The sequence below is a fragment of the Camarhynchus parvulus genome, chromosome 15 (assembly GCF_901933205.1).
Source record: "Camarhynchus parvulus chromosome 15, STF_HiC, whole genome shotgun sequence".
NCBI classification, from domain to species: domain Eukaryota; kingdom Metazoa; phylum Chordata; class Aves; order Passeriformes; family Thraupidae; genus Camarhynchus; species Camarhynchus parvulus.
Genome location: NC_044585.1, coordinates 11,707,333 through 11,731,020, shown reverse-complemented (window position 1 = coordinate 11,731,020; position 23,688 = coordinate 11,707,333). Strand labels below are relative to the sequence as shown.

General features: G+C 40.5%; 1 protein-coding gene across 3 annotated transcripts; it reads left to right on the top strand.

Annotated features, from left to right (window-relative positions):
- The first annotated feature begins 78 nt into the window (after positions 1-78).
- Positions 79-23,513, top strand: MPHOSPH9 (M-phase phosphoprotein 9). 3 transcript variants are annotated; one of them, XM_030959170.1, is made up of 24 exons: positions 79-327; positions 2,691-2,823; positions 3,056-3,206; positions 4,430-4,519; positions 7,409-7,878; positions 8,126-8,249; positions 8,916-9,006; positions 10,216-10,322; positions 10,695-10,820; positions 11,570-12,006; positions 12,634-12,792; positions 13,735-13,822; positions 14,700-14,915; positions 15,732-15,779; positions 16,141-16,205; positions 16,638-16,739; positions 18,304-18,441; positions 18,587-18,762; positions 19,467-19,631; positions 19,948-20,068; positions 20,386-20,489; positions 21,307-21,515; positions 21,861-21,929; positions 22,578-23,513. In XM_030959170.1, exons 2-24 carry the CDS (start codon positions 2,717-2,719, stop codon positions 22,677-22,679), a joined length of 3,465 nt encoding a protein of 1,154 aa, XP_030815030.1. In that variant the 5' UTR covers positions 79-327; positions 2,691-2,716; the 3' UTR covers positions 22,680-23,513. The 3 variants fall into 3 exon arrangements, with proteins under 3 accessions (XP_030815030.1, XP_030815032.1, XP_030815031.1); XM_030959172.1 differs by lacking the exon at positions 79-327 and adding an exon at positions 577-647; XM_030959171.1 differs by lacking the exon at positions 79-327 and adding an exon at positions 775-1,072.
- Positions 23,514-23,688: the final 175 nt, after the last annotated feature.

Below are 23,688 nucleotides of genomic sequence, written 5' to 3'. Positions count from 1 at the left end.
TGTGAGCTGGCCAATCGCCACGCGAGATGGGCGGGGATTGCACTCGCCCTCCAATCGGTTCTCTCGGGGAACGGCGCAGCGGCGCGCGCCGGTCCCTTGGCGGCGGCGCGCGGGCTTTGCCGCGCAGCGAATCAGCGCGGGAGGCGCGCGCTCGAGGCGGCCAATCACAGGGCCGGGCTCAGTGCGGAGCGCCCTCTACCCCCGTCCCCACGTTCGAAACTCCCGGCCGCCACTCGCCGGGCGGGCGGTGCAGGGCCGCGCCTGTTCGTCGCTTCACGGCCGCGGGAGGAGGCGGCTGCCGGGCGCCGTGGGCTCCCAGCGATGCGGGTATGAACCGAGCGGGCCCGCGGGCAGCCGGCGGGGTCAGCGCCGCCGCGCTTGGCCGGGTCCCTGCGCCCTATCCCGGAGCCGCGAGGCCGCCCCCAGTGCTCCGCCCCTTTCTCTCAGAGTGACGGGCGGTGCAGCCAATCGGAGGCGGCGGCGCTGTCAACATCGCGGAGCGCGAGGAGCGGTTGTCCAATGAGAGTGCGAGGGCGGGGCTTGACCTGAGCGGGGCGGGGCGGCGGAACCGCTTGTGGGGCGCTGGTGAAGGGACGGGGCCGTGGAGGGGCCGCGCCGAGTGGGGGCTGACCTGTGAGGGGTGACATGTGAGGGGCCCGGGCACCGCGGGGCGAGCGCGGCGCTGGCCAGCGGACGGGGCGCACGCGGAGCCGGGGAGGGGGTTACGGACTGACGGGAGGCGGCCCCGAGGGAGCGGACGTGGCGAGAGGGGTCCCTGCGGGGGCTGAGCCCTCGGGGCCCGGGCGGCTCCCGAAGGCGCTGCAGCCCCGCGCTCGTTGTGCCCTCTGAGGGTCCCTCAAGGTCCGTGGGGAGGTGGGGCCTGGCGGCGGCGGGCACCGAGCCGCCCTGGCACCGCTGAGGGCTCGGGAGGAGTCGGGTCTGGCTCAGGAAGCGCTGCAGAACCTCACGGGCTGTGTGTCTGCACCGAAACCAGCGCCGATATTTCTGAGTTACAAACACCTCGCCGCTTGTATTTTCCCATCCGTGCCCCTTTCTGCACCTGCGTGGCCGTGTAAGGATCGCGCTGTGCTGTGCTGTGGGATCCGTGGGTGACAGCGCTCCCGCAGCGCAGCTACAGCTCGCTAATATTTTTTTTTATCGAGAGCAGACTTCTAATGAGGTTATGAAACGAGCCCGTGTCACAGCTAAGTCCCACCCATTTGCTGTGCTGCCGAGATAGGCCGCCCATGATTCCATCCTGGGGATTCGGGGTGACTGATGCCACCCCCGTGCCCTGCTCAGTGACACTCCCAGCCTCAGCCATCGCTGTCAGCTCTGCAGCCTGATAACCTCCAAGTTTTGCAGGCTTCTAACCTCTAGAAAACGAAGAAAGCCCTGTGGTTTTTTTCTTCTTTTCTTTATCCCATGAATCTCTGCCAGGGGGATGTATCTGTGAATACTTCCTTCCAATTCTGGCATTTTCAGCCCTATCCAGAGGAGATAGTGAGTGAGTACCCAAAAAACGTTTCTGCTGAAGCAAAGCAGGCTCCAGTAAAACAGGAGGAAATAGGGCAGTTGTCCATTAGTTTCCTTCTGGTGAAAATATTTTATACTTCTGAAACTATTGGAGATATATCTCCAAGAACTTGCACATAATGAAAACTTGAATCTGTAAAACCCATCAGCCCTGTAAAGAGGAATGGTTGTGCTTTGGTGTTGTGCTTCTTTAAGGCAGCAGGAATTTATTCTTAGCATTACCAAAATGATATTTCTTAATGTCTCTTTTTACTCTCCATCCATGAAATGATCATAAGGTTTTTCTTCAGTGTTAGAACACAGGCTGAATTCACCAGGGTTTACAACATGCTGAAATAAGGCCTATGTAAGAACTGGTCAATTAATTATTTCTTAGTTTTCTTAGTGAAAGTATGCAGACTTTCACTAGAAAGTGAAGAATATTTTAGTCTCTCTACAGCCAGTCTGCTGTGAGTGCTGTAGGACTGTGGCCCAAGTATTGTGTATTTATTTATTTATGATGCTTTCAGTTAACCAGCTGCTGTTTTCAACCACTGTGGGATTCCTGTTTGACTCCTTTTCTTGTTGTTTTATTAATTGGTCAGAAATATTGCTCAATTTTTAAGCCTTCTGAATTAATGTTACATAATAACAGTGAAACAAGTAATCTGTGAAAAAAGTAAGGCAAATATTACACACAGAAATGGCAGAATCGGTCGACCCCAGTCTAAGTCAGTTGATCTCATTTTTATTATTTTTGGTGAGTGTGTTTCTTGCACTGAAGGTTCAGATCCTCAATCACATCTAAATACATGGATAATAGGAGATTTCACACCTTGCACATGGTCTGTGGTGCCCCAGATTTAAAGAAAACAACCAATCAGACCCTGAGACCACAGTTTTACCTGGAATGTTTTGCATTCTGCCTCCTTTCCAGCCCAGCCTGGATGTGTTGGGAATCCTTGGACCTGTGGGAGGCCCAAGGCTGAGTGAGCAGCCCCTGCTTGCAGGGGTGGCCCAGGAGAAGGGAGGAGCCTGGTTCTGGAATATTTGCACTTTCTGGGGTGGTTTGGCTGAAACAACTGTCTCTTCAGTTGCAGTTCTGTTTCTTCACACAATAAAGTCAAGTGTTTTTTTAAATAAAGAGAGTGCTGTTTATTTCTCTCCGTTTTCAGGGTAATGTCTTACTTGGGACTAAGATATGGAAAACAGCGATGTGGTGAATTCTGTACAAGAACCCCCTTTGTGCTCTGCAGACTCTGATGGCAGAAACACCCACAGCTCTGTCTGCAACTTCAATTCTAACAGGTAATGTGCTGAAGCAACCACTAACAAATACTTTCATTATTTTGGTTCTGCTTAGTTAGCATGCCTTCACAGTAATATTGGTGTTAAGGTGAAATTTTTATTTCAACATGATGAGAGTCCTAAATTGAATGTATAATTCTGGCAGTCTGGCATACGTAGGGTATTGTTTGGGCCACTGTGTTGCACACCTGACACAATAAATAATTGAGCTGTTTTCTTTGTGTTTCTCTAGAAGTCCTTCATCCAATCCCAGTGGAGTTTCTGGTTACTCAGGGAATGCCAGGTCCTCATTAAAGCCTGGTTCTGTTGAGCTGCTTGCCTCCTTTATGCAAGATATCCAGAACATTGGACATGCTAACTCAGAAATTGTGAGGAACTGTGAGGTATTTGATATTAAATTCTATTTTTTTTAAGTGGTATTAATGTGTTTGCTTTGCATTTTGGAAGACAAATCTGATGATACAATTCAGCAGCAAGATCTGTGTTTATTCTTAATGATGGGAGAGATCCTTTACAATAAATGAACTAATCACATGGCTGGGTTTTATTGCAATTTTATCTCAGTGTTTTACAATAATTTGTCTTTATATCTTGGTGTTTTATAATATAATAATATTATATTAATAATATATATTATAATATGCTATGGATCTGAACATTTTTTCCCAAAGTTACAATAAAGGTAGCAAGTTTTTGAATTGAAAAATCTAAACCATTAAAACTGTTTCACATCAAACTGGTCTGAAATTATCCTAGAAATTAAAGGGTTTTTTTCCTAAAAAGGGTTCTGTTTGCTTGACTTGTTTATATAATCCATGTGTAAAGATGTGTAGGTGATTAGTTTGTTTCCAGATTTAAACCAAAGCAAAAATAATGATGTGGTTTCAATGAACTAATTCTCCCAAACACTTTTTTGAACGTTTTTTGTCCTTTTGTATTTTAGATTTTATCAGTGTATTTGGTTATCATAAGGAGCATCAGTTTTGCACACCATGGGCTTGTTCTTGCAGATTTTTGAGCTCCCTGGCTGGGATCCATCCAAGTGTGTGTTGACAGATGCTTAATTTGGGCTCTCTTTAACACCTCCAGGAACAGAATATTGATGTCTGTGTCCCGTGTCCTGTGCTTCAAGCACCAGGCTCCATAAACATTAGCATAAAATAGTTTTTAAACATCAGATTTTGCCATGTTTCATGCTGGAATGCTGTGTATTTGATATTTTTAAAAAATTATCTCTTAGTTTCCATGACATAATTATGCATCCTGGCCTTTAGCTGGATTGCTGAGGGGAGGATTATCTTACTGAAGTGGATGGACAGAATGGTGTTTAATTCTCAGTTTTAGAATTGCCTGTAATTAATGGAACTGGAATCAACCTTTCCAGAATCTGACTGTTCTTTGCTGGCAGCTGTTCCTACTTTTAGTTTCCAGTGATTGGCATGGTGGGGGCTGAATATGCTGTGGGGTGGGCAACCATAGTGCTGCTACTCAATTTTGGATTATGCCAACACCCAGGGGTAGGCTTGCAAAGCTATTTGTAGCCAGAGAAAAAGGTAAGAGTTGCAATATTTCTGTGCTTTAATTATTTCACTTTCTCATTTAATAGACAAGGTGGATACAGCTACTGAGACTGGTAGAAAAACAATGCCAGGAACAAATAAATGCCCAGCAAGAGCAGTTCCACCATCAAATCCAAGTAAGTAATGACTGTTCATGGAGATAGATAAAGCTGAATGATTTTTCCTCCCTCCAAAACAATGCAGAGAGGCAGTTAATGGAAGTGGATGACTGGAGTGCTGTTTAAAGGGAGCATATTTGAGACAGCCTTGCTTAATTAACAAAGCAACTGTTAGGAACCATTTCAGGAGTGATTTGTGGATTATTTGTTTTCAATTATTTTGTTTTCACAAACACTTGGTTCAGACTGCTCACCTGATAATGTGATTTTGTAGGTACAAGGTTTTTATGAACTGTTAGACTGTATAATTTCTAATTTTGAGACAATATAGCTTTCTTTTCATTAAAAAAATGTTATACAACTTATCACACCCTCATCCAGAGAGTGTATAGCTCAGGAAAACCATCACTGTAATAGCTGAACACCTATCTCACCTTCACTTGAACAGTTTCCGTTCTAAGAATGAAAAACAACCCATGTGAAGGTTCATATTTTTGCTGAACCCTATTTATCCATTAGAACAGAAGCAATGTATATGTATATATAACAGACAGTAAATACTATAAATATATAATGCTTAATATCTTCATCCTTTTGGTTGCTGTTTTTCCCTTCCCTTTCCTGATGCCCTCCACACTAGTAGTAATCAGCAGTTCCTGAACTGAATTACCAAGAGGTACTGTCCTTTTATCCTATCTTCTGTTTCTTCTGCCTCACCTTCCCCCCCTCCCTCCCATCTTGTTATTTTCCTGTTTCCTTACCCTTGTTTTTCCTTCCTCTTACTGTAGTGGTTTGATTCACTTGTTGCTGATCATAGTCTTTACTAATCCATTGTGTTGGCTGTGCTGGTTTTTGTCTTTTTTTAATAGGAAAGGCTACCTCTGGAAGAGCTGAGTGTCAGCAGGGCTTTCTCACTGCATGGGGTGCCACACTAAATACAAAATCAGCAGCTAGAACTGAGCTATTTTATGCATTAAATAAAATAAATGGGGCTATTCCAAACTTAAAATGGTGTGCCGGTGACCTAGGGAAAACACTGAAACACAGGCAGCTCAACACATTCTAGTGAGAGTAATAAAAAGACACAAAAATAATAATAATGTGCTTTTTGTGGTAGAAAAGCAAGGTGCTGGATCAGCACTGACATGACCCTGAGATAAGGTTTGCTCCATGCTGGGTTTCAAGCCCAAGTGTATAAAAATCTCCATCCATGTGAGAACAGGGATAAAAAAGCCTTGAGTTCCTTTTGGAATCAGTGGGGGCAGCCCTTGGCTTATGTGATCTATACAAAAAAGATAACTGTGCCAGGGACAAGCTGGATCATCCCAAGATCAGACTTTATCAAAGAGATTTTAAAACCAACGTTACAATCCCAAAACTGTTGAAAGTACATCTTATTTTTCCCTTTTTTTCATCTCTTGCAGTCGTTTTTGACTATGCTAAAAGAGGTAAAAATGCAATTTAATTGGAATAGGAGCCTTTCACTTTTCCTGCACAGGGTATTAGTGACAAAGATTAAATGTCAGCAGTGAATCTGATCTTCTCTCCCCCCACTCCAGTTCTGTTCTTTCCCTTCTTTTCTCCCTTCCCTACCTTCCTGGCAGTTGGATCACAGAATTGAAATATAAATGATTGCTGCAGTCATGATTGAAATCATTAGCAGAACACAAAGCTTTGTAGTGGAAGAAACTTCATCCCAAGTTTTTTGTTTGTTATTTTTGGCAGAGAAAGGCTGAACTGAAATTCAGTTGTTTGTTCTATTGCAAGTTAATAAAAAATCTGAGGCTTGAGCCTGACTAGCATTACATGTAGGTTCCTCTGAAATTAAGTATTCTTTTTTATTTCTTACTTTGAGAGAACAAATCATTTTTGTTCAATTTATTCTCTCCAGTTGCTATTCACATGTGAGTAATGTACTGTAGTTCTGTGAAAAAACACGAGTTCCATGTTCTTAAAATTATTGCAAGTTTTTTCCTTCTTCCTTTCCTGAGGGAATTAGTTTGAAATATATTCTTGAAAACAATTCTATGCTCTGTCCTGTCATGTGCAAGAGTTGTGTGCTCCTGCAGTTCAGTAATCTCAATTGAACTCTGCAGAAGTGCTGGCCACAGGCACAAATGTGAAATCTCTTCACAGCCCTTGGCAAAAGCATTAATTATTTCTCAGGGCTGTTTTGGTATTTCCAGAGCACAGCTGTAAAACTTAGAACTTCAAAAAATTACTGACCTAATATACTGAAATAATTCTTGTAGACTAAAGAGCAAGTGACCTGTTAAATGTAGTGATGCAGTTTTGGGTTTGCTCCACTCATCAGCCACCAAAACAATCAAAAGGTAGAACTTTGTACCATATGAACCTAACAGCATCATATCCAAATTGGGTGTTTTAAAGTTGAGTTTTATGCAATAATCTTGCAGAGGTACATTATTCCTATTCTCATGATAGAGTAATGGTTAATACTTCCATCAAAGCATCCTTGCAGTCTTTAAAAATGTGTATCCAAGTGAAAAAGTGTTTCAGACCTAAATTTAGCCCAACACCTGGATAGTTTGTATTTCTTTAGCTGGTTGGTAGGTAATTGTAGTTCTGAAGGCAATTAGTGAATACATTCATGCATGTTTTTTACATGAATAAATGACTACTGAGCCTCGTAATTCACTGCATGGAATTCAGGATTGTTCCCATGGACATTTTGCTGTTATTTTTACTGTTTTATTTATATTTACTGTTATGCACAGTATGTATTTATCTACTTTATGCATGAGATGTCTGCACATGAAAACTTGGAGTTATATGGAATAAATACTCTAAATCTCCCGCTAATAACACGAATGGAAGATGCATCTAAACAGGGATGTGACTTCTGGCAGGATCTGATGGGAATTGTGCCTTTTCCCCCCCGTGCAGCTGATTCAGGATGAGATAAAGCAGCTGGTGAGGTTGCAGAGCAGCACCTGGGCCGGGAGCTGGGCTGTGCCCTCCCTGCCGGGCCCCATGGGGATGTGCTCGGAGGCGGTGGAGGAGCGGGAGAGCCTGGGGAGCCGGCTGGGATCCGGAGAGGGGGAAACCCCGGCCGAGGCCTCGGCGCTGCAGCGGCAATGCGCGGGCAGAGAGGGCTCCGTGAACAGCGAGGGCTCCGTGAACAGCGGCTACGGCTCCCTGTCCGCGGCGGAGCTGAGCCCTGCCCCGCCCGGCCCCTGCTCGGCCCAGCCTCCCCCCGGGCCAGGGCTGCACGGGGGCGGCCTTCAGAGCAAAGGAGAACTTCCAGCAAAAAACACAGAGGAGAATCGTTCATCAGGAAGGAGGGATAGTTTGGTTTTTCCTGCTGGGTTGGAGCATAAAGGTGATGAAGATCATCAATGTGGGAAAAAAGCCAGGTAAGTGATAAACTTTCTGAATGTGGTAATTTATTATAGACAATCCCCATTCAGTAAAAGCTGGTGGTCATTGGGGGTATGTCTGAGTTGAATGGAAGCTCTGGGTGTTCTGCTTCTTGATAGATAAATATATTTATTTGGCCTGATGTTTCTGAGTCATACAGGTCTGCATCTCCAGTGTTTAGCTGTTGTAGATACATTTTAAGGTATTTCCCCTAAATATATGTGTGTGTTTCTTACCATCTAGTAAATCTTTAACATCATGGGCACAAAAGTTGAAACAAACCCAACCAAAAAAAGTAACTGCAGATGAAGCATGTGTGAACTCTATGCAAGAAAATGAGAGAGTGAAGAGATTACCACTTGAGAATGTAAGTATCTTTTTATTTCATTATGTTTTTCTAATGCTATTCTTGTAACTGGTATTTTTTCAGAATTACAGCATGTTCTCATTCAGCATATACTTTCATATTTTAAGCATTTTGAGTTCCCATTCATATTTAAAGTTTATGTGGGCAAAGTTTACTTCTTGGATCATTCCATACTTAGGCACAGAGCTATTTTGGTTTATTTTATTCGTTACCTAATTTTTGTCTTAACACCTCCCCGAGTGGCGCGTGTTCCCTCCTTGTAGAGATAATGGCCACACTCTCAGCTGAGGCTTCAGGTCATGGTAATTTATTGTGCCCTGTAACTTTTGAAGGATCTTTGATTTCACCTGGTGATGCCTCTTCTGGCACACAGGATTCTGTGTGTGTTAAGGCATTAACCACTTTGCTCAGGACAAAGACACAGGCACATGTCTTAGGAAATAACAGTTTAATGATGTGGCTTAGCTTAGTTCCACTTTTGGCTATGATTACCCTCAATATAAATTCTGTAGGTTTGGATCATGCTGTATAATTGTGTTTAATCTCTTTGCTTAAAGAGACTAATAACATTTACATTCAATTTTAAACATTATACCTTTATTTTGGTTTTTTTTCTCTTACCTTGTGGTTTTTCCTTCTGAATTTGTTTTTCCATTGTAATTTTAGACAAACCTTACTGATGCTGCTTTGCCACCATACACTTTTTACCTCAATCAACCCAAGGAAAGTCCAAATTCCGTAGTGTCAGAAGCTTCAGGTATAGTTAATTTCTTGTATTTGAATTCCCTTTCTTTTAAATTCTCATTTTTAAAACTCTTACTGGAATGCATCTCCAATAACTTCAGGGAGGTGAGGAGGATTTAAGCACTGACAGGCTTTGCTATAGCATTAATTCTGCTTCTTGCTCCTGTTTTCAAACTGATGGCAGCTCCTGTGTATTGCTTCTGGCAGATGTAGGACATGCAGCAGTTGGGATGTTTTTCCAAATTTTCAGCATTTCAAAGCTGAACCTTGTGTTTAAAACTGTTTCATAATGGGATTCCTGTTAATATCATGGTAGGGTATGAAACATTAGCATCAATGGTGTGGTAATTACAGGAGTTCATGGTAATAGAGGCAGAATTCCTTTAAGCCAAGGGCGTGATTCTATAATTGTGTAAATAGACAAGAACAGAATGATGCAGTGTGTAACCTGGTGATTCTTTAATTTGGGGGGAGGGTTGCTTTTTTTGTGTTTTGGTAAGGCTTGGCTTTGTTGTTTTGGGGGTGTATGTGAGGGGGGGTTGGTGGTGGATTTACTTGGGTTTGGGGGTTGTGGTTTTGGGGATTTTTTATCAAAGCCAGACAACTAATTCACATATTTTGATCATAACAGGGTGGATTCATTTCAGTAACAAACAGGGGCACAGAGATGCAGCCCTGCAAACTGTGTATAATTGTTGCTTCTTCACAAGCCACTGAGAGAGGGACACATTTAAGAGATTGGAGTGGGATTGAGGCTGTGTCTGTTCCTCTTGTGCCATCCCTCTTAGTCCTGGTAGTTTGTCTTTGCATGCTGCACAAAGTGAAGAGTTTGTAAAATCAGGTGGCTGCCTAGGATTGTTCTTTGGGTGGTGCCAGTTTTAAGTGCTATACTGGAATCATTAGAAATGTAAGTTCATGGTAAATGAGGATTTGCCCCTTGAACACCAGATCTATGTGTTTTAACTGATTTATAGCTTTTGTCCCTGGTGCTGTATGATGTGAGACTGATTATGTTGCCTGTGCTTTGCATTGAGATTTTTCTAACTCCTGGCCTGGTAACAAATGCTCTAATGACATCCTTGAGCAGTAAATGCAAATAACTAATGTACCATTCTTGTTACTGACCAAATAACCTTTTACTAATGGGTTTTGGATTCCTGTTCTATAGCTGCCAGCTTGAAATCTGTAGAATTAATTTTCTTCTGGTATTTTTTTTCATCAGGACTTTCATACTGGAAGTTAGATGAAAAGGAGATGTATCACACTTTACCAGAGAATTTCAGAAGTGAGTTGCCTGATACTTTTGTGGAGAAAACATCACCAGTTCAGGTAAACTTTGTGCATGTTTAAAAGTTATTGTGTAGTTGCTTTTTGTCTTTGCTGTTTGCCTGTGATGCAGAGAACTCTTTTGTTATCTCAGTCTTTCATATCCTGGCTCTTCGTTATTCCTGCACCCCACTAACCTCCCTTGAAATTTACTGACCTTTTGTCTGTCAAAAGGAGCTGTGTATAGGAGATGAGAAGTGACTAATTAGTATGTTAAAGGTGTATGTGCCTTGTTAAAAACCCTTTTTTAGCTTGAATGAAGCCGTGTGTTCTGAGCTGCTTTATTAGCTAAACCCACCCCAGAACTTGCTTATCTTTGTTGGGGGTGGAGGATTATGTTCAGAAGTAGTAATGTAGCAATTTTGCCTGTTGAAGTTGTCTTCTGCTGATGAAAGGAAGTTGTCATCACTGAAGGATATTTATCATAAAAGACAAATGGAAAACAAGCAGCTGCCAGACCAGAGTTTTATGCCTTCTTCCCAGCCAAGTCACCCACCAGAGGTAACATCAATTTCTTTACTTCACGGATCAGTTGAGGATGTGTTGGGCTGGTTTCACACGGCTTGGCCCCTGCTGCCACCTCCAGTGTTGTGCTGGAACAGCAATTTGAGCAGCTTGGGAAAGGATCCAGCTTGGAGGAACCTCTAAGAACAGCCTGAGCAGAGAAGAACCTTTGCTGCACAACCTTGAGGATGCCGCAGGGACGGATCTGCTGCTGCTGGGGCTGCAGCTGCTGAGCTGCACCTGGAACTGCAGTGCCAGGGTTTGTTCCACCCATGGAACAGAACAGGCACAGCTTGTGGAAATGATTCTTTCTCATATCTGTTTTTAATATAGCTCTCAGTCCTGTACATAACCCAGGGATGGTGGCTGCTGTGTGACTGTACAGTTTAGGTAATTGATGAAGTGTTTCTGTAATCCTGCAAGGTTATTGTTTCAACACACAGGCAGATATCATAGTCTTTCAGGTTGCATAACTGAAATTTCAGAGGTTTTCTACAAGGCTACAGATGTTGGATATGTCCTTTATTAATGGAAACTTAGAAGCTCAAGTTGCAATTAGTGGGAATGTGTATTGTCATTTCAGTGTTGCAGAACTGACATTTTATTTGTCGCTTCCAAATGATTGTAATACTATTCAATATAATACCTGCAGTATGTTATATGGTTTACTAATGCCTTGAGATAAATTTTGTTCTTGTAAATGGAGTTAAATCACAATTTTTTTAGCATTGTAACTTACTTCCTAGATCTTGACGTTGGACCCAACCCTGCATATGAAGCCAGGCCAGCAGAACCAGGGACTCAGTTTTTTCAGGACTCCTGCAGACTCTGCTCCCTTTTCTCCAGACTCTATGGCAGAGCCCGGATTTCCAAGTCATTGTGACACAGACTCTTTTTCACAGACAAGTCATTCATCTCAGCTGGATGATTCTCCAACACACCCTGCCAGCATCAGAGCTGTGCACTTGGACCTGTGGAGAAATCACCCATTCCAGAGTGAAAACAGGGCCAGCTCTCCCTTCCCAGTGGCTCACAGGGATGCTGACAATGACCATTCTGTCAACACTGAGGAGGAAGAAACACTGACTCTAACTCCATCTTCTCTTGCTCAGTGTGCTGACAGCAGTTTGCCAGATTACAGCCTTTCAGTGGCATCTCTTGAAGATCCTGTGGTAATGTCAAAGTAAGTAATTTTTTCTTTTTTAAAGTCAAAAGTTTGGTGCTTTCATGAAAGGAATGAAACAATAGTAGTGAGCCAAACAAAATATGTGAGTTCTCTTGGTTGTGTCTCTTTATACATAAAAATATATCCTTCCCTCATAGGCTTTGTGAGGGAGTTCATTTAGGCAGAGAATTTAAAATTTCTAGGAGGGGAGTTATTTTCCTCTATAGAATCAAATGCAGAGAAGCACAGAATTTACTGTGCTTAGGAAAAATAAATATCCTCCATTCACTGCTGAAGCTCTGATGATTTACACATGGACAAGCAGACAGGGCATATATTCCATGTATGAGGGCTTGTAAAAAGTAAAGCTTTATATTGTGTTTGTATATAATAATAATAATAATCATCATCATCATCATCTCTATTGATGTGGTATATAATAATAATATTTATCTCTATTAATGTGAAGACTTCTCTGCCTTAGATGACAAAGCTGTCTTTGCTTTAGGTTGAATGCAAATAGAGTTTTGTAAGAGACATTTAGATGCTGAGTTCATTATGTCCAAATCAATCCAGAATCCACAAATTAATCCACATGGTCATGTGGATGGCTGGAATTTTCTAAAATTCTTATATTGAAAATAGGATTAGGCAGAGCCTGAGGGAAAAGCACGCCCGACACATCGCTGATCTACGAGCTTACTATGACTCTGAGATCCAGAGCTTGAAACAGCAGCTGGAGTCCAGCCACAGAACTGCTGCATCTGAGGAGCTGAAGAAAATCAATCAGAGCCTTGCTGACAGGTACTGTTTGTCCTTCTTGTCTTTCTCTTTACATGGTGCTCTGTATATTTTAAAGACTGAGTATCCTTGTTTGGAATGTCTCGAACAGTTTATGTCCCTCTTCAGTTCTGAAGATTTCATGCATCTATGATACTAACATTTCCCTGTTAAATATAAATTTTGCATTATTTAATGCAGTTGCTAAGCTGTGGCTGTCCCATCCCTGGTTAAGGGGTTGGACAGGGCCCTGAGCTGCCTCATCCTGTGGAAGATGTCCCTGCTCTTGGCAGGGGGGTTGGAACTGGATGAGCTTTAAGGTCCCTTCCAACTTGAACTATTCCATGTTTCTGTGGAGATCAGTTCACTGTTGTTGGATAGTAAATGTGGTGTTTGGACCTCAGTTCTTGTTTGACCTGTTTTTTCCTGGAGCCAGTGCAAGCTTTCCTCAGGAATGGCTGGCAGGCAGAGGTACTCTGAGCAATTTGTAATGGAAGTACTTGTGTTGGGAAGATTCTGCTCTCCTGTCATGCTGGTGAACATCATCCTCCTGTACCTTCCATGTCACAAGCACAGGTGACACAGGAGCAGTCCTGAGTTCATTAGTGCCTTTACCCTGGAGTCTGTGTGCCCCAGCTGTGCATTCCATTATCTGCAGCTTGAATGTTTGCTGTACAGAGAATACTGATGTGATTTCTGTATAATTATTGCCAGTTAAAACACATACTGCACATTTAGACAGCTGAAGTACTGCACAAAATTTGTATGTTCCCAGTTTTCTTCTCACCCCAGTCCACCACAGCCCTTCTGAGCAGAGACACTGCTGGGGCTGAAAAATGTGGGAGGAGATCACAGACTGGGCACCAAAATTTGTGGGGATGCTTGAGGAAGGAAAAAAGGCTATAAAATGTAGGTTTATTATTTAAAAATTTCAAGAGCTTGGTGTAATCTCTATGTTCTAAGCAGGTGTGACCAGTTAGATTCAGCTCTGAATGAAGCAAGTGCTCACATAAAAGCCCTTGAAAATAAGAATAATCAACTAGAAAAGCAAGTGGTAAGTATATGTCCTTAAATCAAGTTGCTTTTTAAGTAAAAGGGTAAAAGAATGAACTTTTTAATTAATAAGTTGATCAGTGTTTCCATACTTATCTCTTTTTATTTTTAACGTTTCAACCTTTCCCTTAATATAAAACATCAGCCCACATGTTACATAGTGACTTTCCTACCTGAGTTTCTTAGGATTCCCTGCCTGAATCATCATCACTGTTGCTCATGAACTTTTTTCCAGATTAGCAGGGACCAAAGTCTAAGAGTGAGATACTGTGATGTGTTTATCCCATTCCTCTTTAAATTTTCTTAATTTATTTATTTTGTTTTAATTACTTTCTTATTAGAGTGATAAAAAAATCTCACTTCTGCTGGGGCAAAAATACTCTCTTTAGGTATATGTGCAGTTTTTTCTAGCTGGGCCAGACCTGTTTGCTTGTGCATGAATTAATGCATAGCTGCATTAATTGTTAGTCTAATTAATTAATTATTAGTCAATTAATTATTATTAGTCAAAAACCAGGACACTTTGTCATGACAGTTGTGTCGTCAGAGTTAGACACCTGCAGAGCCTAATTCCACCTTCTTTAGGCATTTTGCTGTGCTGGGAAGCAAGTCAGTTGGATGGATTGGAGGCCTCACATCTAGATATGTAAAATCCTATAAAAGAAATACATTTTGGGTGGGTTTAATCTTCATTTTCATTCTTTCCAAGTCAAAGAAACGAGGAAATATCTTGTTCAGTTCACGTACACCTGTGTCCTTTTTTTCTGTGCGGGTGATTTTAAGATAATTCTTTGAAATAAAAATAATCTTAGAAATAATTAATCTGCCAGGGAATAAGCATGTTTCAAACACTCTGAAGGATGTTTTCTGTCCTACAGGCAGATTGGAGGGAGCGTTTCTATGCCCTCAGTGACAACTCCAAGGCCCTGCAGGAGCGGCTGGAGGAGATGCGCACGAGCCACAAGGAGAAGGACAACACCATCAGCCGCCTGCAGTCCCGCCTCAGGGAGCTGGAGGAGGCTTTTGAGAAGGCTTACAAGTTATCTGACAATAAAAACACAAGGCTGCAGGAAGAAAACAAAATGTTTCAAAATGTGAGTAAGAAAATGGACTTTGGTGTTGGCAAGGGGACGACAGCAAGTCCCAGGTGTGAAAAATACTCTTGAGTTTACAGCTGGGAAGTCTTAAAGCACAACAAGAAAACAGAAATTCCTCAGCTGACTCCTTACTAGGCTGGGTGTTGGAGGGCACTGTGGACCTAAAAGATATTTAAAAACAATTATTTAAGGCAGCAAGTGTATACTTGATAAGCTTACATTTGCAATAGTCTGTCAGGAATTTTATTACTCTAGGTTGAAGATACTACATGAAATTTTAGAAAGGAATTTTTCCTCTCTTAAGCTTGTTGGAGATGTACTAAACTTTTCATACTTCATCCCAGCTTGCTAAAATTGTTCATTGTGTATGATTTTAGTCTGAATCTAAGGAATTGCTCTCTGATTCTTTGGGAAGATCTTTATGGAATGTTTAAGTGGACTGGCAAAATGGGTATTAGCTGGAAAAGCTACTTCATACTTTTTACAATTGAAATTTTAAAAGACAAATTCACTTTTAAAGTCTCTGAGGAATCTTACTGGTTCATTCATTCAGTTTCTTAAGAGACAAATAATTTTGAAATTAGAAATACATTCTATAAGTGGCTCTGTCTCCTCTTGTCCTGTCTATAACTTTTTGTTCCAATTGGAAGATGATAAGAAGAACTTAACAAATACTATTAAAGTACATTTTGTATCCCCTGTAGTGCTTCTGCATGTGTTAGCCAAGCTGTTGAGATGATTTTACAGCAGCCAACAAAACTGTTAATTGACTGTGGTCTCACTGTGGGTTGGTGTTCTTTTGTTTTGTTTTAGCTTTTAGGAGAATACGAATCCCTTGGAAAAGAACATGAAAGAGTAAAGGTAGGCACACAGTGGATAATTAAAAACCCATACATGCAAACTTTGTGATAATGTTCCATGGAATTAGCTGAATTAACTTAAATACTTTGAAAAAGCTCAAACAGAAAGATCCATATTTATCTTTCCTGATAACTTTCTTCTTCAGAGTCCTGGAGGGAAAAGGAAGGAAACTGCAATTTGTTATTTTCCAGTCGTAGCAAAAATACTGCAAAGTCAAAGCTGACGAAATTTAATGGACTCTTTGAACTTGGAAGGTGTAATTGATGTGTTGTTTCCAAGACTGATGTGAAATTACTTGGGTTTTATTTAATGCACTTCTGTAGTTTCTGGACTTTTTACATTTTTCTTTGTGTCCTCGTAGGATACATTAAATACAACTGAAAACAAATTGCTTGATGCAAACACAGAGATTTCTGATTTGAAAAGGTAACTGTGAAACTTATTATTGTTTTAACAATATGAAATACAAACTGTGGCCTAAATGTCTACTCCCAGAGTGTGAGGGCTGCAGATCTTTCAAGTTTAATCACATTTTATGAAGCATTTCATGTTGCTTCATGCTACTGGTACAAACTAAAAATCTCATTAATTTAGAATATGCATTTTTTTCTACTTCTCTGCTTCCTCAGCAGTTTTGTCTGGTCCTGTCTTTCTGGCCAGATTACCTGATTTATTTAACTTCAAATTCAAATACATATTTATATCCATATTTAGATAGAGATGCATAGACAGAAATGCAGCAGTTGCTCTTGTTCTCCTGCTTCATACAGAATACCTGAATAAAAATGAGCAAAACCCTTAAGAAATGTGATGTTTCTTTTATGCCATTTAAGTCATCTCCTAATGCATCTTTTTAAGGACAATTTTAAAACTTGAAGCTCAGCTCAAGCAGGTGGAACATGAAAATGCACTGAAACTTCGCCATATAAGTGAAAATCGTTTAAGAACCACTTGTGCCAAGTAAGTGAACATTAAGACATGAAAACAATGTGTTTTAGAATAGCTTTTAACATGTTTTGGCTAAAAATGGATCAAGATGAGGTCAGTCCATGGGCTGAACTGGATTAAACACATGTGATGTAATCCAGAGATTGGATGTGCCAAGAAATTATTAAACCCAACTGAAACTCTGCTAATGTATCTCTGCCTTGGCCAGCTGTCCCTGCTCTTCACAAAGGAGTGTTTGCTAGGTCTGAACTGCTCAGCTGAATTCCCAGCTCCACAAAGATCTTGGGAATTCCATCTGATAGTCTAGTTAGGCATTGGAGGTTTTCCTTGTGTGTCAGTGGTTTGAAAGGCTGATTCCTGCTCAGTGTGGTTCTAAATGGAATTCGTACAGGTAACCTGAGAGTAGAGGGGAATTTCAGTCAGAATGATGAACACTGTGCTTTGAATTGGGATTTATGTTAAAGAATTCAAGTTGATCTGTGCTCTGCTTTTGTTTGTTTGAGTTTTTTATAAAGTTTTAAAGGCCTGAAGAGCTTTGTCCCCCTCTGGTTTTTGTTACTCAGTTCTGGCCTGGTCAGTGTCTCTCCCATTTCAGCATTGATGCTGTGGAGCCCAAAATGACGATTAATGTGATTTGGGGATGTCCATTTGGATGTGTGGAACAGGAGTATCTTGGGGAGATTTGAATTTTGATGATTATGAAGACAGAAATAATTTATGTATTAATATATTAAAGGGACGGATTTCTGTTTAGAGCTCTTTTAATATTTATGAACCAGACCTCTCAACAATAAACAGAAAAAAGGAAGGCCTGGACATGGCAGCCCATGTTCATCAGGGAGGGGGGGATGTAAGAGCCAATATGGATTTAGAAGTTAATCTGTCCCTAACTGATCCCACAGGCTCAAGGAAAGCCTCATTCCAATTGAATGCCCAGCAGGAAAGATTTACAGAACAGTGCCTATAGTTCATAGATTGTGTAAACAAGATCCTTTTTCCTCATTATCTGCTTTCCTGTGTATAGAAACCACATTTTTCTTTTGCTATCTCAAGATAATGATCTACTAATTGATACTTATTAGTTGATATTTATCCCTCTCGGGTCATCAATGCTGGCTTTTTCTTGGTTTTTTTTTTTTTTTTCTTTTTCTGATAATTGTTGTCCAAAGGAAAGCTGGGATCAGATGCTCTGAACTACTGCAGTAATCACCACCAAATGTTTTCATTTAATTAGTTGAGATCTACTTGCAGCCCAAACCTGGGTCTGAGTAAGCAGCATTAAATTACACGACGATCTTTGTGGAGCTCTGCATTCTGAGCATATTGTATAATTTAGACTGAAACCTCAACATATGGCTTTTTTTTTCCCCCAAATATTCTATTTTTACCTTACAAGCATGTTTTTAAAAGCAGTTACTTTTCCCACAGTATTTACAAGTTTATTGTATATTTGTTTCTGTTTACTGGAATAAATCACAGGTTTTTCTTAAAAAACAAAACAGAAACAAACATAAACCACACCCCCCCCCCCCAACTCCAAAGCCTTTAATAAATTTGAAGCTTTTTATTTCCACAGCAAGTTGGGAACTCCTGATGTCAGCAGGAGAAAGTGGTTGATACCAGGAGCTGAATATTCCATTTTCACTGGGCAGCCTTTGGAGGGCCAGGAGAGCCCCAAAGACAACAGGCTGGAAGAAACCTATATTCCTTCTAGGTGAGTTGATTTCCTGAACTAAACTAAAATCTGAATTAAATTTCTCCATGTTTTTCGTTTATTCTGTTCATGTTTGGGTATGTGAAATAAAATAAAAAATTTGTTGGTTTTTTTTTTCCCATTCCACCACTTCACATTATTCAAGGCACCATTCTCCTCCTGAGAAAGACTCCTCACAGGAAGACTCTTCAACCAACACAATAGGAAAGAAAGAAAATGAGATGTCAGAAGCACCAATTATAAAAGCCTTTAAAGAACTTGAAGAAGGAAAAATTCTTAAAGATTGGGGTACACAGACAGAAAAAGAAGATGCACCAGCTAGTAACTCTTATTTTTATATTCCTGAACATGTCTTAACTGGCTTTTCTCTGTTTGCATGTCTTTTGGCTTTGGTATTCTCAGCATTCAAATCCACCAGGATTCAGTGGTGGGATAAAAAAGGTTTTGGCATGCAAAACTTGTGGGGTTCTCCTAAGAAAATTCCAAGTTAGATATCTTAGTGATTTGTTTAGAATAGGGGGAATGCAGAGGTTGTTGTTAGGTCTCAAGCTGAAGACTAGTTAATGTGTCCTTTTCTACGAATATCTCAGTATTTATAAACAGTTAATGGAGTCCTAACAAAGCTCTGGCTGCTGTAAATCCATTCCAGTTTCCATGGTGTTTATGGGAATGGAATTGAGGAACTGGGACTGCCCTGAGCTGTAACAATGCTGATTTAGAGAAAACGCTGAGTCTTTCTTAAAATCTTGTATTCTGGGCCTCAGGCAGGTCCTTCAGCCTTTCCCAGAAGATGCTTTTGTCCTGATTTCCACTGTTAAACAGTGTTACTCAGCAAAATTTCTCCCTCACACACTCCTTTTTTATGAGTTAAATGAAACATGAATTTCATGTTCTGAGTAGGAAGAGAGACTTGAGCAGAACAGCACAAATGATGTGAGGGATAAAAGCTCAGTTCAGGGGAATATTTGTGAATTCTTGTGTTGAAAAAGATTGATTAACATAAGAACTTTTTTTCTTTTAATTAGAACCATCAACTCGACGTCAGACTGTGGGGTTTGTTGAACCTTCTTTGGTTGCAAACAGATCTCCAGAGAAAGGGAGAGACCAGCACAGACCCAAACGGTTCAGCTCCCCCTCTGGCCAGAGGTCATCGTCCCTTCCTCCTGCCAACAGGAAATCCAACACTCCCAGTCAGTGCCTTGCTCAGCTTTGCTTTGTGCTACTCAAAAAGCAGAATCAAATCATGAAAGGCTGCTCTAGAAGAGGGAAAAATAGGGACAGGGTTTCTGCATTGTTCTGGCAGTCTGAAAAAAGTCATGTCTGTAATCACAGAATATGTGAGAGTTCTAAGTTTATTTTCGTTTTTGCATGTTGTGATGCACTTCTCATCTAATGTAGATAAACATGTAGACAGCTTTGAAGAGCACTCTTTAAGCTGCAAGCACATGAGTGGGAGGTACTGCACTGGGGAGTTTGAGGTACATAAACATACTTTGTCTTTTGCAGCAAGAAGAGAGATAATGTTGGCACCAGTGTCTGTGACATACAGCCCAAAACGATCTCCAAAGGAAAACCTCTCTCCTGGATTTAGCCATTTGCTCAGCAGAAATGAAAACACAGTGACAAGGTATGAGTCTGGTGAATACAGTTGTATTCTGATCATTTTTAGAGCAGCAGGATGTTTATCCAGGCTTAATGCTACTGTTTCTTGTTCATTAAATGTCCTCAAAAATGAGTTGTGAAGATTTCTGAATATAAAGCTAAGTTATGCTTTTTAAAATCTGGCAAGGAAAATGTAGAATGATTGAACAGGATTTAGAAGACTTAGTCGTCTTCTTCTAAAAAAAATTGTTTATTCAACCAAAAGGTGGAAAAGTAGAAAAGAATGTATTGCTTGATACATGACTTCTAACAAGTAATTGCTGTGTGCTTCCTGCTCTGTAGGTTTGATATACTTCTAGATGACCTGGAAACTGGTGCTACTTCTACTTTACAGCACAATAATCCAAGGAAAAGGCTCCAGTTTCAGTCACTAGATGATGTAGAAGGTAATCTGTCAATGTGGAGGGAAACTGTTCTTTATTTTTGTACCACAATTCTTTCCACAGTGGTAGTAGCTGCTTAACTAGAAAGCTGACTCTTTACTCTGTGAAGCCCAACTTTTCAAAATCCTCTAAATCTTGCCTTATTCCTGTAGACAGAGAAATCCTGTTCATACAGTATTTTATTTTTATGTATATGTGTGTGTGCACAAACACAGTAGAACAAGAAAAATAATTAAATTGAGAAAGAAGGGCAATACATTTCCCTGTGCTTAACTCAGTTATCCAATGCATATCTTGGTGTGGTCTATATTAAGATGTACACACTGAGTCATACTAATAAAATCCTATTACTAAACTTTGCATTATGGACAGCAAAGAGTAACTAAGAAAACCAGTTGTTTCAGATTTTTTGAAATGATTGATCTTTTCTCACTTGTGTGATCCTTGTCACCATGTTCTTCTTTTTGGTTTTATCCATGCTCTTATTTAGACTGGTGTTTGCATGACAACCAGTCAGCTTGGTGGTATTCAGAAATATACCAGTAAAATAATTCCTAATTAGTACAACACAGGGATCTGGTTGTTAACCAAAAAATATGCTGTGTTTCAAAGATCCCTTGAAAGATGACCCATACAAATGTTTTGCATTCCTTTGGGAAGCTGTTCAAGGCAAGGACTGAGGCTTTGCTCTTCCCTCTCCTCGGTTCATGCACTGCCAAAATCACACTGGTCGTGCTGCCATTTGTTTCTTTTTCTGTCCTGTGTAACAATTTCCCAGATAATTACAAAACAAATAAAAAGATCCCTGTTCTTTTGATAGGAAGGCAGCATTCAGGTGTCAGGCAGAGCTCCTGTACTGAATCTGTCAGTAATGGAATGAAGAAAGCAGCAGCAGCTTGGGAGGAGAGGAGCCAGAGACACGAGGCAGTGCAATCACCTTGTGAGGAAGACTTCAAGTACACAGCAAGGATTCCAACTCTGGCTGAAACAGAGAGGCTTTTTGATGAGCTGACTCACGAAAAGCAACAGGCAAAGATTATTTTTGTTTTCAAGTTGTGACAAATAGTAGTTGTTCTGTGAGAGGTGAGGGATGGAGCCTTTTTTCCATGGAACATGTGGCTGAAATTCATCCACAACTTTAGTGTCACATCAGGAATGTGCCCTTGTCCTTGCCTGTCCCTAAATTCATTACAGGAGAGTCCCTGTAACAAACCCAGTGTGAGTGGGGGTTGGCACAGTATTATGGTGGTAAAGAACAAAACTCTCCATGTAGCTGTAATCCATACACCTCACCTCTCCTTCTGTAAGAGGACTTAGGAAGGCTCATATTGGCTCTTGAAACTAATTTACAGCTGAAGTGTTTTCTGTTATTAGATTGAGGCTGCACTCAGCCGAATCCCTTGTTCTGGTGGAAGAATGACCTTGCAAGCAAGACTAAATCAGGTGAAAAAGCTTCTCTGTATTACTGTTCTCTTCTGTTCTTCCACAGTTGAGAATACATAATGTAGAGGAAAGATCCTCTGGGTAGTGAGTGTGATTACTGTGGGAATTTTTATATTGGTTTTTATGTTAGGGTTTTTATATTGTTTAATATCTTCTATTTTTTTGTACATGGGATGCATTTTGCTAAATTACTGCAAGAATAGTCTGTTCTTGTGCTAAAACTGAGAGGGAGATAAAGGCAATGCATTAACAAAATGCAGTGACTATCAAATAGATCCCTGAAGCTGCAGAGAGGATGTTGTGCTGTAGGGGAAATGGAAAAGTTTAGTTTTTGTTTGGTTGGATATTGTCTCCTTAAAATTACAAAGTAAGAAGGTAAAAATAACTGGTTTAGGTGGAATACAGGGAAGTGCTTTCTGTGGAAAACTCTGCAGATTCTTTTAATAAAAACAAGTCTCAAAGATGTCTTATAGAGGTCTCTGCAAAGCCTTCAACATCAGCATTTCCTGAATTGTAATCTCGGGGTGTGTTATCAATTTATTAATTTGAAATTAAAAGTGCATTCCAGTAAATCAATATTGCCACTCATTACAGTGATCAGCTGTTTCCTAAATATGCCTAATATTTCTTTTTAACTCCTCCTTTTAGGAAGCCCTGGAAGAACGTTTGGAAAGAATTAACAGAGATTTGGGGTTAATACGAATGACTCTGAAAAGATTTCATGTTTTGAGAACCTCTGCAAATCTTTGACAGTTCTCTCTTGACTGCAAATATACTTTTTTTTTGCACTAATATATAACGATGCACTCAGTAAATGCAAATTGTTTTGTATTTTTATAAACCCTGAAAAGTAGTTTTGCAACCATGTTACCCTTTACAAACAGCAATATTTTGTACTTCAAACAGCCACCTCTATTTTAAACGATTTTGTTACACCTGAGAAATCAATGTTTATCCTGTATTGTAATATTTTTAGAAATATTAATTATTTTTAAATAGTGATATTCAATTTATAATAAGAAACTAAAAGGCAGCTTGTTTTCAGAAAAAAATGGTAGTGTTACCCTTTTGCACTTGGTTTTCCTCCACCATTTTATAAATATTTATGGTGTGATGTAAATATTAGCCAAGAGGAGATTTTGGACTTTAATACAAAAAGCAACATGAGTTACCTGTGTTAAAGGGAACCACTGTTCTGTGGTAAATCCTTTTAATTTAAACCTTTACCATGGATGTTTCTCATTGGGATAGAACTGTGAGCAATACTTGCACTGTGGCTGGCTGGGGCAGGAAAATCCTTCTCTGATGGATGTGAAGCCTCCCAGCAGTCCCAGTGAGGGGTGTTCTGATACTGTGAGTGCCAGGATTCACCTGGCAGCAGCCTCCTGCCTCCCAGTGAACAACTCAGCTCCCGCTGCCACTCCAGGACTGGAACTCCTTCCCTGAAGTTACTGGTTCCCTGTGCCAGGCTGGGTTTTGTGCCAGTGTTCTGTTCGTGTGCATTTCATGTATTTGTGAACATAAATTAATTTTTCTTGGTGAAAAAAATACATATTTGCCAGTTGACATATTGTTGCATTACTGTCCAACATTGATATTTTGGTTTGTATTTTAATATTAAATAAATGTTTAATTAGATTCTTTCCTCCTGCCCAAGTACAGTAATAGGCTCTGGGATATTACATCAGAGATAATGTAGGTTTTAATCATATTGTGTGTTTCAAATTCTGTCCTTGTTCAAGATGTTTGGCCACCAATG